This window comes from Biomphalaria glabrata, chromosome 9, assembly GCF_947242115.1.
Source record: "Biomphalaria glabrata chromosome 9, xgBioGlab47.1, whole genome shotgun sequence".
In the NCBI taxonomy this organism is placed as follows: Eukaryota; Metazoa; Mollusca; class Gastropoda; family Planorbidae; genus Biomphalaria; species Biomphalaria glabrata.
This window is the reverse complement of record NC_074719.1, coordinates 14802712-14819782: the sequence shown is the minus strand read 5'-3', so window position 1 is coordinate 14819782 and position 17071 is coordinate 14802712. Positions and strand designations below refer to the sequence as shown.

The 17071-nt window shown below is 33.8% G+C and overlaps 1 protein-coding gene across 1 annotated transcript; it reads left to right on the top strand.

Annotated features, from left to right (window-relative positions):
* The first annotated feature begins 1774 nt into the window (after window positions 1-1774).
* On the top strand, window positions 1775-15724 carry LOC106055964 (eEF1A lysine and N-terminal methyltransferase-like). The gene is made up of 13 exons (XM_056040709.1): window positions 1775-1965; window positions 2569-2797; window positions 3612-3820; window positions 4182-4305; window positions 4834-4952; window positions 5529-5663; window positions 8625-8811; window positions 9709-9889; window positions 11528-11662; window positions 11996-12072; window positions 13453-13588; window positions 14776-14904; window positions 15415-15724. Exons 1-13 carry the CDS (start codon window positions 1874-1876, stop codon window positions 15690-15692), a joined length of 2031 nt encoding a protein of 676 aa, XP_055896684.1. The 5' UTR covers window positions 1775-1873; the 3' UTR covers window positions 15693-15724.
* Window positions 15725-17071: the final 1347 nt, after the last annotated feature.

Below are 17071 nucleotides of genomic sequence, written 5' to 3'. Positions count from 1 at the left end.
CTAGTTTCATATTAAATACCAAAATAAAGATTCTGACATTTTTTATGTTAGAATTTGTTGTAATAATTAGACATAGGAAAAACCTGATTGTGTCTATGATTATTAAGAACTTTTCGTTCATTTGTCTATAAAATTAAGTCTAGATAATCTAAATATATGTTTTATTGTATTATTACTGATTACTCATGATTACTCATAATTAAAAAAAGGTAAAGTGGGTCAGGTCGATACTTTCAAATGCTTAAAGTTATGAACATTCTTTTAACACTTCTATCAAGTATTGAACATCTTAAGAAACACATGAGAACTATAGTGTTTACAAAATGTTATAATCTTAAAATTTTGTTATTTATAATAATCATTTTATTTTAATGCCATGTCAAGACAGACCTAGATCCATTCTCCATATAGCCCATCTCTGCCTAGAAACTTACATTAAACATAACTTTTAGATACTTTACATATATATTATATATATATATAAAGTATATATATATTTATATATATTATAATAATAATCTTCGAGTCCGAAGATTAGTGAGGAATGCAGTATTTCCCATGGCTGTGCAGTCCCAGCTGTGACCTACATATTTTGCCACATCCAGGGCAAGCATAACCATTGTCCGCAGGCAGTCGATTTAGATTTTCTTTTCGCCGTCTGCGCTTGTCCTCAGCAGCAGATTTTCTTTTTGGTCTCAAATTTGTATCCCGCAGCCTTCGTGAGTGACTTCCAGCTGTCTCATTCTGAGGCCGCATGCCACCAGGTGCTCTCTTCTATGTCAGCCAAGGAAAGTTGACGCCTGAGCTGGTCTTTGAAGCGTTTTCCGTGGGGCGCCTCTGTTACATCAACCTTTGGCTTACATTCCTCTCCCATACGGGATACGTGCCCTGCCCAGCGCAACTGTCTATAGATATATATAGAGAGAAAGTCCATGTATCTAGAGCAAGCTTAGTGTCTGTCACTAAAAAAAGCTACAAATACCTGTATCTACATATCTAGTACACTTTGTGTTTGTGACCTAATTAACGGCTTGATTGTTGGTACTTAGTCAATAATCAATAATTGGCTCCTCCACCTTTCCCCTCAACATAGTTCTTACTACAACTTGAACAATGTTTTTGGGCTGTGTTGGTGGCCAGTTTACACCTGTGTGTTGTGCTATCATTGAACCTTTTTCTGTTGTGTGTTGGTCTGATGGCTGCACTTGGATTTAGTCTTGAAATGTTCTTCTTTGCACTGAATGTTGGAAAGTGTAATTGTGTAAGGAGGAGAGAGAGACTGGGAGGGTGTAGACAGAATAAGAGAGGGACATTTTGTGTGAATAGCTGTGTTTGTGTGATATTTTTATTTTTTATCCATTTGTTATCACATTAGTACCAGTTTCAAAGGACTGTCTTCAGGTGTAAATGAAACTAAATGTGTTGGAATTGTTAAAAAATTATTTAACCTTGACTTGATGTTCTTAACTGACTCAGTATTTGATTTAATGTTAAGTCTAGATCTATTTCATTGTATCAGAAACTTGAGAAAGTGATGCCTTTTCTTAGGGCTTCTTTAATAACTTCCTTTTTGACTGCTGGGTGTTAGTATCTTGGTAGATTTTAAGTTCTTAATTCATGAGCAGGACTAAATTAACCCATGGATACCCATATAAATAACTTCATTTTTGAAGAGGTGTCTGTCATTTATAAGATATTTAAATTAGTTACATACTAAATAGAATATTCACATTCCATAAATTTATAAACATAAAAATAATTTTGTATTTTTTCTCTTTCAGTGTTTATTACTCTTGACAGCTCAGGCAACTACTTAATAAGTAATGTCTCCTACTAAATAGTGCAGAGACTAATAGAGCTGTTTTTTTTTGTCATGGATCTGCTACCAACTAGTCACACAGAATTCAGTAATCCAGATTACTGGGATAATTTCTTTAAAAAAAGGGGAAAGATCCCTTTTGAATGGTAAACTATTGTTTATTTATGTTTGATAATATAAAGTACTTTGAAGTCAAATTTTACTGTGTCAAATGCCACTGTAAAAATATGATAGATTTAATTACTTTGGCGGCTGAAGTAATACTTACAGATATGCATTAACTCAAGATTGGTTGTTAGGTAGACTCACCAAGAAAGAGTTTTTAAATAGTTATCTTCCTAATGAAATTTATAGAAAAAAACAAGAGAAACTGCTTTACAAGCTTCAAACCATTAAAATAATTATGATTGTATTTTTAAGTCTTTCATATTGGGCTGTAATAAAGCAAAGATTATCATTATTATTATTTCACTGTTAAGTTTTAAATCTAAATTTGGTCTACGGTAATAATTAAAAGTTTTGATGATGAATCAAAGAAAACATTATTATTAGTAATTTAAATAATTAAACATTCTTTATAATTTTAAAATCAGTTTTTCACCCAGATTTTAACTTGAGAGTTTGTTTAGTTTAAATTGAATTAAGCTACCTAGCTGTTTACCCCTAGAGGCACTCTTTCCTTTCTCTAAGTATTATTCCCTTTGATTTTTCTATGAATTAGTCTGCTGTTTCTGTCCTTGACTTGTCAGGTATGGAGAGTATCCCCAGTTACAGTTTGTTCTACACAAGTACATCTCACCTTCAAACATCGTTCTGGTCGTTGGTTGTGGCAACTCTGCCCTTAGTGAAACCATGTATGACAATGGTTTGCAGAAACTAGTGAACATTGACATTAGTGACACTGTCATCAGACAAATGTCAGAGAGAAACAAGCAGAAGAGGCCAAACATGGTATTTGAGAAGGTCGATGTCACTCAAGTGAGTTTATGGTTAGATAAAACTGGCATATGTAAATGTGCACTGATATATAAAGATTTCTATAATATCTGAGGCTTTAATTTTTTTTATAATACAGTCTCATAAAAATGTTCATTATGTGCTTTAGACTCATCTCTTTGACAGTAAACAAAATAAACCTCTTCAATGCATATCACTACTTACCTATGGCCCAATACTAAATGATGTCTACAAGCCAGACCTCTTAAATGCATATCACTAAATCACTTCACTATCATAACTATGAATAATAATAAATGGTGGTATGTGACTGAGACACAAACTTTATTGATGTTTCCCATGTATCAAAAGTTGAGAATGGCTCTTCTCTTAATTGGCTTATTATTATTTTAGATGTTGACATTTTTTTTTTTTGAAGATAATAAGTAACGTAAGCTAGAAACTAACCCATGTGACAAAGAACACCTTATAAATTTAGAGTTCTATGTGACAAAGAAATAGAAGTTTCTATTTTAAATTGTTATATTCATGCATATCAAAGTATAATATATTCATTCATGCATATCTATATTATTAAAAAATTATTGGTGTGTTTCTAATGTATTACAATGTTAATCATATATCTCTATATTGCACAACATGGCGTAAAGTGTGCCGATGTGCCAGAAAACTCAAAAACCCTATATCTGTATAGTATTTTAAAGTAACTCAAATATTATAAAGCTATTCATGGTTCTTTTAAGTATTACAAACAAGTGTGTAGAAATAAAAAGGCTATAAAGATTCCTTTATAGTTTATTAAAGATACTCTAATCTCGAATATTTGCATTTGCAGATGGGCTACCCAGATGGCCATTTCCATGTAGCTTTGGATAAAGGTACACTGGATGCCCTTTTGGTTTCAGAAGAGATGGAATTTGTTTCTAAAGTTCACTTGATGTTTGCACAAATCGTTAGATGTTTAAAGTTCGGTGGCCGCTACATTCTGGTATCTTTGTTACAAGACCATGTGCAAAGGGTACTACTTGAGTACTTCACAAACTTGTAAATAAATACTTTTTTTTTAGTTGCATTTTTATTTTCTTCAATAACATTTTTTTTTTACAGTACAGAAACATTAAGATTGTGCTTCTTAATTAATTGCTTCATTATGGAAATGCTTTCTTGATGATATGTAAAAATGTTTATAACTATGTCAAATATATGCATTTTGTTTTAGTTATAATCATTGCATTCATGCTATTTACCTATATAATCATGTCTAAGAATTATCTTAACTGATGCTTTTATGAATAAAATTCCCAATATACTTTGTATTATAAAATATATAAGATTTTTGACAATGTTTCTTTTTCATTGCGCATCAGATGCATTCCTATTGAATATATGTTGTGCGTGTTCCCAGGGGTTGGCCTATAAGAATTCATAAAATACAAAGTCAAGAAGACAGTGTCAAGCACTCTGCCCTATCTATGCCAGTTTTTGCTGTTGTTATCACAAAGTTAAAAAGTTCACCAAATATCCACCAGGTTAGTTTTGTAGAAAAAGAAACCTTTCTCTAATTATAAATAGTGTCATGCTACTGGTATTTAACACTGCTATAGTAGGATAGGTCTCACATGAGAAATTGCTAAGAAAAAAAGATCATCTCTTGAGAGGTATAATGTCACAGATAGTAGAAAACTAAAAATTTTAAGAGGGTCGAGTATTGGTTACCGGTTTGTTAAATCTTTTTTGGTCACAAAAATAATACTTAATTATTATAAATCAATTTATTTAAATGTATTCTTTTAAATGCTTTTCTGTTTCTGTTTAGTTTCTATCCTTTACTTCCATGAGTTTTAAATGCACTTGTGAAATCTCTTATAGAAAATATTATTTTCAAACTATATATGTATGATTTTCATTTACATTTTTTTTTAAATTTTATTTTAGCACAACAAAAATAAATGATATTGTGATTACTTTTTTTTTATTAGTTCTAGTATACTATTTAAAGGCAAAAAAAAACTTTAAATAGTTGATATTATTGAAACTTAAACTTGTTTATAAACCAGATAGTAGAAGTATGCAGATTTGAAGATCAAATAGATCGCCTTGAAGACATCAAGTATTTATCAGCCATCATTAAAGATATGCAGTATTACCACATAGTCAGGCAGCAACTAAGTAAACAGTGAGTTGTCCACATTTTTATGGTGCTACTATTTGTAACATTACATGCCATTTGTGTGGATACTTAAGAATAGATTGATTTGGCAAACAGATGAACACTTCTTTGACTTCTACCTCTTCAAGGAATTGTTCAACTTTACTGTTTAGCATAAAGTTTCTTTGACCAGAACCATAAACTACTTTACTTATTCTTTTTTTCTAAATCTTTAATTACTAAAGGCTATTTTAGTAATCTTGTGGGTAGGCATGTGAAGTACTTCAAGTTCAGTTAATTTTCTTCGTTAATTTTTCATTTGTATCCATCATTACCATTTAATGAAATATGTTTTATAAGAGAAATGTACAAAAAGTGTGTTTTCTGTACAAATTTATATTTTCTGCGCAAGAATTAGATCTATAAACGTAAGACTGAAATTTTCAGAATTCTTATTTCTCATTTACAATACTTTAATTTTTTTTTAAATTATTGATGATTCATTAAAAAAAATATTTTTGTGCCAAAAACACTTTTCTAAAGAAATCATATTAAATTATCATGTATACATATTTTTATTCCTAAAGTGTATTCTACTCTCAGTTTGCCAGGGGATCAGCAAGTATCACTAGAATTACACTCCAGAGAGTCATTGACACCACGTTACAATCTGACTGTAGTAGATGCTCCCACTCAAATGTCCAATAAATTTGCAATTTTCATTGTGCCTCAAGGGAGGTAAGGCTATTTAAACTTTGCAAAAAAGGAATTTCTAATACAGAAATTGTTGCAGCATCATTTGATGCAGATCTAATATTTTGTATAAGAAACTTATATATATTGTTGTAACCCTGCCTTGCACCAGTGCTTGAGGAGCGCACTAGCGCACTAGTGAACGTAAACAGGAAGACACTAGGAGAGAGAGAATAACAGTGCATCAGGGATTGTGAAGAGTCTGAATGTTTGGAAACTAAGAAGCCAGCTTTTGGTGCTGCCTGAAGGTTGCAGAAGGGACCTGGAGCGAAGCGGGGAAGGCTGTCGTTGGTCCACATTCGGGTTGCAGTATAAAGGACTGGTAAATTAGTAGAAAGACTCTGAGGAAGCTGAAGGATGCTATGTGTTTGTCCTAGTGAATAAACACCTGTCTTTATTTCCTGTTACACTGTGTTGAGTTGCATGCCTATTCGTTGAGTGCCTAATCTAGAGTTACAACAATTGGTGTCAGAAGTGGGATTTAGGCAGCTCAACGAAAGGAAACAATGACAACGCTGAGGAAGCTAGATGAACTTAGCTGTAAACAGTTAAAAGAGGAGCTCCGAGCCAGGGAGCTGAGGATCTTCTGTGCCAAAGAAAAAATGAGAGCCAGTCTTTGGCAGGCTCTTGTTGATGAAGGGGAGGATCCGGAAATATACCTGTTTGAGATAGAACCAGATATTGGTGAGGTGCTGAACACCATGCAGAACTGGTTAAGTGAACTTTGTACCTTCCAGGATTCGATGAATCATTCTATGGACAAACTGATACGTAACGTGCAAGGCCAGATCAATCCTGTAAGAGAGAGGAATCTAACATCATTCAACAACAATGAACCGTTACTCATTCAAGACTGTGGCTGTACTGATAGTTACAAAGAATGCGTCAATCTTAACAAGAAAAACGCAGATGAACAGAAAGAGACAGTCGAAGCAATAGAAGAAGTCTGCTACACGACTGAAACTTTTGATGTAACAGCTTTGAGTGCAGCAACGACCTGGACGGAGCAGGAAAACTTTGAGCCTGCGTTAGAGCCTGTCACTTTGGACCTTATGGACCCCTGTCGATCTGCCAGTGCCTACGAGGGGAACTTGAATTTTGATTGCTGCATTCAGGCGGTAAGCAACAACTGTACATGCGGTGCTTCACGAAGGGAGTGCGAATGTCAAGAAACCCATCAACAGGGTCTGAAACCAGTGGACTTCGATACTTCTGTTTTCACCAGCGAGAGAGGCTCTGAAGGTGGTCAGAAGAACCCTGCAGCTGATGGACTTTTGCACCTGAAACGTTGTAAAGGTGCCTTACAGACAATTCTCCCTGAGACGGCTGAGGCTGACAGTTTGTTAAACAGCGTGGCTTCATGTGGGTCTACAGCTCTTTCACGAGTCATCCTTAGAAAGGGTCTGATGAAGCGCAGTTCTGAATCAACTGCATTAACAACAACAAGAGCTGTCAATACCACTCGATGTGTCAGGTGGCTGACGCCAGCGACAACCGCCAGAATGGAGAGGCCACGTTTGCGACATCGTGTCGAAAGAAACTTGGTCAACTGGAGAAGGAGAAAACGGCACCTGCAGAGAGCAGTGTGGATCGCTTTGTGGGGAGCACGCTCCATGCAATCTGTGACTCCCACTGACCGACCTCCACCTGCATTGATCAACCGTGAACATATTTCTTTTCGGGACGAAAAGACTAAGGTGGGGGTAGTGTTGTAACCCTGCCTTGCACCAGTGCTTGAGGTGCGCACTAGTGAACGTAAACAGGAAGACACTAGGAGAGAGAGAATAACAGTGCATCAGGGATTGTGAAGAGTCTGAATGTTTGGAAACTAAGAAGCCAGCTTTTGGTGCTGCCTGAAGGTTGCAGAAGGGACCTGGAGCGAAACGGGGAAGGCTGTCGTTGGTCCACATTCGGGTTGCAGTATAAAGGACTGGTAAATTAGTAGAAAGACTCTGAGGAAGCTGAAGGATGCTATGTGTTTGTCCTAGTGAATAAACACCTGTCTTTATTTCCTGTTACACTGTGTTGAGTTGCATGCCTATTCGTTGAGTGCCTAACCTAGAGTTACAACAATATATATATGTATATATATATATATATATATATATATATATATATATATATATATATATATATATATATATTCTTTGATGTAAACAATATTTCAAAGATATAAGAATAAATATATATATAAAACATGCATTGTTTTTTTATAAACTAATTGTAGTACTTGTTTACATTTTCTTTTCTCGCACTGTCCATCATCAAGACTAGTGACTAACTAAGGGAACTAAACACAATTTAAAAAGTTGAACTAAAACTAAGTTTCAACTAAAATAAAGTAGTTAAACTAAAAGTTTATCACCAAAGAAATCATATCTTATCTTATGAAATACAGACGATGCTTAAAAAAAGAAGATGATTACGTCCTACATAATATAAACACTGAACAAACCATTCATAATATTGCATAGAAGCTTTCGGCAAAAAAGTGTAATAACATTTTATAATACTACTACTTCCAATTGCAGTTATGGTCTCCCATAACCTACCAGCATCTTACTTGACCCTCTTCAAATGCAGTCTGACAAAATAGTTGTTAGCTGCATCATTTTTTAATAATGAAAGCTGTTGATATCATATGACCAGAAAACAGCTACCACATGTTGAAAAAGTTTTTAAAATTTTAATTGAACTTTTTAGTTTGTATTTTAAAAAAAGTTAATTAAACTACAATTTTAACTAAACTTTTTTTCTAATTAAACTTAATAATTTTTAAAAAATTAAAATAAAAGTTTCTAACTTTTTAGATAACTTTTGCCCATCACTACTAGTAACTGAACATATTAACTGTCCATCATCATCATCACCTAACTCTATAGCACCATTTACTGTATAGACATGTGTTTTGATTATTCTTTCTTCAATTCTGTGAATGAACACCAGAGAAACTGAGTGGTTGTTCTCAACTGACAAAGGTCGCTTACATCTACAAGAGAGTGCAGGCTTTCAACGACTGGTTGTTGTCACATTGAACAGAGGTCACGAGTATGAAAATATAGATGCCATCAAGGCAGAGTTATCCAACAAAGTCATGGAGTTAGCACCCTTAGATTGTCCACCTAAAGCACAGGTTGTCATTTAACACACGCTAGTGGTTTTTTAATAACTTTATTATTATATTGACTTACACACAATATGAAAGGTAATAGTATAAACTTCACATATTAAAACCTAAAGTCTACAAATCTGGGTTTAAGTTTTATTAAGTTTTTGGTTTATGCTGCGTTTAATTTGTCACATATGAGGATAATATATTTTATCTCTTATTTTCAATGTTGAAGTGAAACTGTTTTTGGTATGTTTATGTCTTGATCTCCTCTTGGTTTAAAACTTAAGTGCAGTAATCCTGGTGACTTTAACCCAATAGCTCCTATTTCCGGTTAAGAAAAACCATTCCCAGGCCCTAAGCAAAGAGGGATAACTCTCTATTTGAAAAATCCTAACAAATATTTAAAAAATAAAAAATCAAATTTAACATCTAATGCATATAAACAAACAAAAAACTTTAAAAAATAAAACAATATGTCTAGTTTCAAAAAATATATACTTTTAATACCATTAGAATGTAAAAAAAAAGCTTCAAAATACCCATTTTCCCACGTGGGGGCTTATACACTGGGGCTATGGGCATGTTTGTTTGAAAAATTATTTTAACAATAAATATCTTCCTGATTTTATTAAAAATAGAAACGGTAATCTCCAAAATGATTTGTAATCACGCTTGCAACGAGACTAGAAGAAATCTTCTTTTTAAAAAGTTTAAAGCAAGTATATTGAATAGGGGATTTTAGAAACGTTCTACAACAGTTTAGGACAAAAACGGGAAAACATTTCCAACTGCAGAAGGAGCTATGGGTTAAGTACTCATTACATCTTCACAACAGTAGAGTAGCATTATTTCACAAAGTTATTTTGATGGAGTTGAACCTAAATGAGATAAATGTGAATCAATTATTGTCTATCATAGATACCATTTTTATCTATTGGTGAAGACCTGGGAAAAAGATACCCTGTTGCCCAAGGTCACAGTGACATTAGTGGGGACTACCTGGTTGAAGATGTTGAGATTAATGGCAAGCAGGTGTTTCGAAGGTTGGTTTTCATGGCCAACAAAAATGTCGTCCAGTCTGAGGCTAGAATGTTATCAGGTAAACTCTTAGAAACAATTTTTTGTTAATCTCTGTTGTTAAGATACAAGACTCTTGACAAATAAGCAGACACGCTCAGGTTCTAATTTTAGAAACACTTTAATATTCTTACAACTAATGTCATCATAATATTTTCAATTCACTTCATGTCCATATTTTCCGGATTACTCCTTTTAACATCTCTTTCAATCAATAACCACATTCGCATCATTTGTCATTCGCACCATGATCGTAACATCTGTTTTTCCAAATTGGTTTCAGAAGTTGAAGATTGGCTTCATTCATTCATTTAAAATAAGATAGCTAAGCATTTGCTCTCTTGTCAGCATTCATTTCTCACATCAATTAAAAAGTAATCTACTGTAGTTTTATTAACTCTTCAAGACCGCAATGACGCTGACAGCGACCAGTCTCCCGGCTGTGCTAACGTAATGACGCTGCCAGCGTCCGATCACTATTTCCCTATTTACTTCTTTTTCTTTTCTAATCCACGTTTTTAATCCCTTAAATGGTTTAAGGAAACGCTAGAGCTGCCATTTTGAAAGTTTTTTCATTCTGATACTTTGTTGATCTAAGCTGTTTTTATTGTTCTAAATATTTTTTTTTGTAAGTGACTAGTGAATTTTTCATTTTTTTGTATCAGACATCATGGCTGACAGGCCTTCTTGACGTTTTACTGCTGATCAGGCTCTAAATATCTTTTTAGATACGAATGATAGTGACATGAGTGACTTAGACTTAGAGTTAGATAGAGATTCTAGAGCTAGAAAGTTATAATGAAAGCGATTTTCAGACTCAAGCGAGTCTGATAGTGAATTATTCATCCCTAGATCTAGTAAAAGTAGTAAACGAAAGGGGGCGTCGCCCCAGCCAGGCCCTAGTAGATCTAGAAAGAAACCTCACTAAAAGTGTAAATATTGATCAAGTTTGACAAAGTTATGTTTTTTAAAATAGATAATTGGATAGAGTTTAATATTTCATACAATAATAATGATTGAGGACTGTTGGAATATTCTTTTTTTACTTGGGAAAGTCAGTTTTTAAAGATCAAATTTAAAAAAAAAAAAATTTTCATCTCTGAAATTACCTAATTTTTTTTTACAGTGACTATCTATAACATTGAAAGATAATTTATCTTGTAGTACATTCAATTTCCAACAAAATTTTATCTAACATGTCTATGTTTTAACTAATAGAAAAAACAGTATGACGTTTATAAAAAGGCTTATGTGATAAAAATTGTGGGGAAAAAAAAAAATTCCGGTAGAATGAGAAAAAAATTACGGTTTTTAAGAGTTAAGATTATTTCACAAAGCTACTGGTATAAATTAAAGCTACATATTGTATGTCAATATTCTTTTAAATGAAGACAAAAAACAAAATTCTGAAAAAAATGTTGTTTATATTTTGGACACTCTAAGAAAAAAAATATTGCTAGCATGCAAAAAAAATACAGGCTTTGAAAATCAGCAGTAGCAAATCAAGCTACTCATGCCTCGACTTAAAATGGCTTATGATTGGACTTCATAGCCATTTTTTAAGTACATAGAAATTAAGATTAAGCTTCTGCTAATCATTTTAATTCTTCAGTCACATTTATTGTTGGTCTACTTTAACTCTGTATTTTATTTCTTAAAGCGAACATTAAAAAGAAGAGAAGACACAAAGCTCAAGATGATGGACAACCTGGCAATATGAAAGTAGACAAAGGTTATTTGTCAAGTGATTACCTGATAGCAATGGTTGGTGGTCTCGGGTTTCTGCAATCTTTAGGTATATTATAATGTTTGCTTTGAATTCAGCTTATATGTACACTTACACAACTAATATGAGCATAAAATTTAATTCCTTTGGCTAAGGGAGCTTTTTTTTTTCTGTTTCTGTACAACATTACTATAAACTGAAATTCTTTTTATTAACCATCAGCCACAGAAAGGGCTTGAACATAGCATCCTCTGCATTATTGAGTTCTTTGTTAAAAACAATAACCTAACTTTCAATTTAAACAAAATAAAATTGTTGCTGGTAAACATTGACAAATTATGCAATGATCAACATTTTGTTTTTCACGAGAAACTTTATAATTAACTGTATGTTGTCCTATAGATCAACCGCTGATTGGTGTTCTTATTGGACTTGGTGGCGGAGCCTTTCCCAGTTTTGTACATCAAGTGTACCCAGAAGTAAGTTTTGAGTGCTTGATTTTAAAGTTTATATTTTAGTGAAAAGTAGAACAAAGTTTTTGTAGAAAGTTGTCCTAAGTTACCTAAATTCCAAGCATCACAAATTTGATGTGCTAGCAAGGGAGAATGACATCACCATATTGTTTGTGTTGTACTGTTGAGTTAGTCTCCCTTGACCATATAAAAAGGAGTGCTTATTTAGAAGTATATCAGTTTCATAATTTATCAATGTATCATTAGTAACTTTATTGCATAAAAATGTTTTCTATTACCTACTCAAATGTTAAATCTGAAATGGCTACCATATACAATTTATTTTAAGCTGGACATAGTTAAAAGCACATAGAAACATGACACAAGAGAAACATTTGGAGCTAAGTTATAAGCACATAGAAACATGACACAAGAGAAACATTTGGAGCTAAGTTAAAAGCACATAGAAACATGACACAAGAGAAACATTTGGAGCTAAGTTAAAAGCACATAGAAACATGACACAAGAGAAACATTTGGAGCTAAGTTAAAAGCACATAGAAACATGACACAAGAGAAACATTTGGAGCTAAGTTAAAATCACATAGAAACATGACACAAGAGAAACATTTGGAGCTAAGTTATAAGCACATAGAAACATGACACAAGAGAAACATTTGGAGCTAAGTTAAAAGCACATAGAAACATGACACAAGAGAAACATTTGGAGCTAAGTTAAAAGCACATAGAAACATGACACAAGAGAAACATTTGGAGCTAAGTTATAAGCACATAGAAACATGACACAAGAGAAACATTTGGAGCTAAGTTATAAGCACATAGAAACATGACACAAGAGAAACATTTGGAGCTAAGTTATAAGCACATAGAAACATGACATAAGAGAAACATTTGGAGCTAAGTTAAAAGCACATAGAAACATGACACAAGAGAAACATTTGGAGCTCAACATTTATTTTTTTTTTTGTCCTTATTTTCTTCCTTTAGACTCTGTTACAATCCTGAGCATCTATCGTATTGAGTGCAAAATACTGTATTTTATATTTTTATATATTTTAAATACTGTACTGTGGTTTATAGGGCAGATGATGTAAAGGTCATCTCTTTCTATGGCCTATGGTTAACGAGGGTATCTTTGGCCAGTACAACGACCAACAGCCTTTACTGTTCCCCAACTTATGTCAGGTTCCCAGAGCTGGGTGGACTCAGACGCGTCCAAAGATCCCAAAATTAAAAGTCCCAGTCTTCACTAGGATTCGAACCATGTTTTCCATTAAATCAAAGTGAATGATTTTGATACCAATCAGCTTTGTAGGTTTTTTTCCCCTGATGTCATTGTATTCTGTAAGATCTATTTATAGTGCTTCATTCCAATTCATGTTGTAGATCAGCCTGGACTGTGTAGAACTTGACCCAACTGTTGCTGATGTTGCCCAGACGTGGTTTGAACTAACTTTAGATGCCAGACTTAGAGTTCACATAGCAGATGGCAGTCAGTTCCTTAGGGAACTTTCTACACAAGGTAGAATAGTTATAATGCAATGCCCATAATTCTTAAACCTGCTATCAGACTTATGCAGGAAAAAAAATAGTGTGTCATCTCAATATCTTTTTAGTGTCATTCTTGATTTTTTTCCTAGAGCAACAGGGGCCTTAGAATTACTCACTCTTGGGAGTTTTCTCAAAAATTTTCAAGCACTATATATGCTGTATCTGTTTTTATGAAAAATGCTTTGAACTGTGAAAAAATGCTACAGCTCAAGACAAAGTTGAAAAAATACATTTAAATTTCAAATATGTTCACTACCAAAATAATTAGGGCTTTTAAGCATATTTATTGCACCAGTTATACAACATACTGCACTCCTCATTTATCTTTGGACTCAAAGCCTTATATGTTGCAACTAGAATTCAATTTTTTTTTTCTTCATGAACAGTTTCTTTACTAGTAAAAAAAAAATAATTTTTAAAACTCAAGTAAGTTGCTTTAAAAATATTTCTGTTAACTTAACTGAACTCCTAATTGAAAGCCAGAACTTTGACTAAATATAGGACTTTTTAGACTTAGGTCCTCCCGCGCCATTCGGCGCATTGGGCGGCAAGTTGTCTCCACAAAGATCTGTCCCTGACAATGTCTGAAGTCTCCTCCCACCTGGTGTCCACTGTTCTGAGGTCATCCATGAAAGTGTGGGTGCCAAGTTATACGAACATGTCCCGCAGACCTCATGCAACACTCTGTCACAACCTCACTAAGCGTTCGACTCCCTGTTCGGCATAAGATTTCCTTGTTTGAGACCTGATCTATGAAACTGATTCCCAAAATCCATCTCAGCCATTTTTGTTGAGCCACATTTAGTCTTTTCTCAATTTTGACAGATGACTTCCATGTCTCACATGCATATGTTGCTGTTGAGATGAGGATTGTGTTGAGAAGGTGTATTTTTGTCTTACAGTCCAGTGGCTTGGCTTGTCCAAATAGGCTGCTCCCTGTCTTTCCTATTCTGAACGCTACATCATGATAGGCATCCCCATCATTTGTTATGATGCTGCCAAGGTATGTGAACTTGTCCAACTCTTCAAGCTTTGACTCGCCAAGTCTAACGGGGGCACCCTTTGCCTTTAAGCAAGCAACCATTGACAACATTTCAAAGTATTAGATTATATTCAATTCAATAAAAGTAAGCTGATGCATTTTTTTTTTCATTCCAGGTGAAAAAAGGGATGTTATTTTTGTTGATGTGGACAGTAAAGATCACAGTGTAGGCTTGAGTTGTCCTCCTTTAGCATTCGTAGAAGTAGACTTTCTGCAGACCATTTCAAGTTTGCTATCAGATACTGGTATGTTAAATAAACATCTTACGTTTCCTGAGATTCTATCTTTGCTTTTATCAACATGTCACTAGCTACATAATTTTTTAGAAGTAAATAGAAGTTTAATTTACTTTATTACTTTTGTTTCTAGTGCGATATTTAAATGTTAACATTTACAAGTACATTTGTTTTTTATTTTAACATTCTTGACACTGAGAGAGATAAAGAAAAAATGAAATAGCTCTAAATTGTTTTATTGTTTACAAGCAAGCTAAAGTACAATGAAATTTTATGAAATCTTCAGTCCTAATTAAGTGTTTTGTTAGTAAACAGTTACCTTTATAACAAAATTATGAACAAAATGAATGAATTAAAGTTAACTATAGGAAGTTGGGTTTTATTGAAGTTCTATTAGAAGTTGGTAGACAACCAAAAGACTCAGAAGTCTGCAAAGTTTATTTGTTCTCTGCATAAAAGAGTGAATATATTTTTTTTTTAATTTTCAAAATTTTCACTTTGTGTGTTCTTGACTTTCAGGTGTGTTTGTTCTTAACCTGGCCAGCAGAGATGAAAGTATCAAGACAGACATTCTTAACAGGATACAGTCCATTTTCACATCCTGTGCATGTCTTCACTTAGAGGAAGACATTAATACCATTGTGTATGCCACTAACAGGACATTAGATGATCCATTTCTAGATTTGGAAAATCTAAATTCTGCATTTCACAAGATGGATTCTAAAGTGAAATCTACATGGAGGACTTCAAATGTAGAGATTGCAGATATGATGTCAGCACTGAAGTTTTTAGAATGAACTGATTGGTTCAATAAACACATTTTAGTAAACTTAAGTCTTGCTTTTAATTGCTATGTTTAAAATTTGTTACTATTTTAGAATTTTACAAAAGTTTAATTTCTGAAAAAAAAAAAAAGGTTTGAGAGTTATCTTAGGGGTCAGTACTATTGTCTTGGCTTATCCATGCCCATCAATATCTTTCCTAAAAAGTTAGGATTTGATACTGTTTGGCTTGAGTCTACCTCAACAAATTTAAGAGGGTATATGTTTTGACCAAATATGATACTAACCTTACACAGTACATCCTTATTACTTTCTTTTTAATTGAAATATCATTACAAAATAGATTTTCTTTCCCACACTTTAAACTCTGTATTTTAAAGTTGCAAAAAATTGCTGCTACTGTTAGAAACCTGTTTATTTGTACTTTTTACCTATCCCTTAGTCTGTTGGACCGTTGGGGCACCATGCAAGATTTGTTGACCCTCTTTCTCCATTCCTCTCTGTCTTTTGCCTTAGTTAAAACCTCTTTCAATGGCAGGCCCGTCCATTCTTTTATGTTGTCTTCCCTTTGCTTTCTATGTTTGCCTCTTCTTTTTCCTGGTACTGTTCCCTGAAAGAAGGTTTTTCCGAGCCCCAAAGACGTGATATGGCCATAGATTTTTAGTTTGCGATTTTTAAGATAGTTAGCAGGTCATCATGGGGTCCAATCACTGCAGTAACCCTGTCTCTGATTTCATGGTTTGTGATGCAATGTTTAAATGTGATACCTAGGATCCTTTTGTAGCATCTCATTTCCATTGCTAGGACCCTCCTTTCTAGCTCTGCAGTCAGCGTCCAAGACTCACAAGCATATAAGAATGTGGCCTTGACCAGGGAGTGCATCAGTCTGATTTTGGTGCCAGTGGCTATGCGTTTGTCTTCCCATATTATTTTAAGTTTTGAAAGTGCTGCTGTGGACTATGCAATTCGGGCCAGTAGTTCAGATTTCATTCCCTCATCTGAGACAATAGCTGAGTATTTGAAACTACTGACACTAGTCAGCTTTTCACTTCCAATACTGGTGCTCCTTGTAAAGTCCTGTTGGTCAGTTGTTTTTTTTTTCTGCATTTATTTGTCTATGTGCATCACAAAGTCAGCTAGTTCTTCTGTCCCTGCTAAAAAGCGCAAGTTAGTAATTCAATGCTTACAGTACCTTCATAGCTCTCGAGAGCATCTTCCATTATTCTTTCAAGGAAGATATTGAAACATGTTGGTCAAAGTAGATAGGGGATCTTACTCCAACTGTGGTTTTAAACCAGTCCCCAATATTATTGTTTGTACTTATAAGTAGCAAATAATTGCTAATACTGTTAGACGCCTGTTTGTTTGTACTTATAAATAGTGAATAATTACTA

Excerpts from the sequence above, each read along its gene's own strand:
- LOC106055964 (XM_056040709.1), top strand. The coding sequence starts at position 1,874 with ATGGATCTGCTACCAACTAGTCACACAGAATTCAGTAATCCAGATTAC. Across the intron at positions 8,812-9,708 it reads ATTGTCCACCTAAAGCACAG|ATACCATTTTTATCTATTGG; the intron begins GTTGTCATTTAA and ends TGTCTATCATAG. Across the intron at positions 14,905-15,414 it reads AAGTTTGCTATCAGATACTG|GTGTGTTTGTTCTTAACCTG; the intron begins GTATGTTAAATA and ends CTTGACTTTCAG.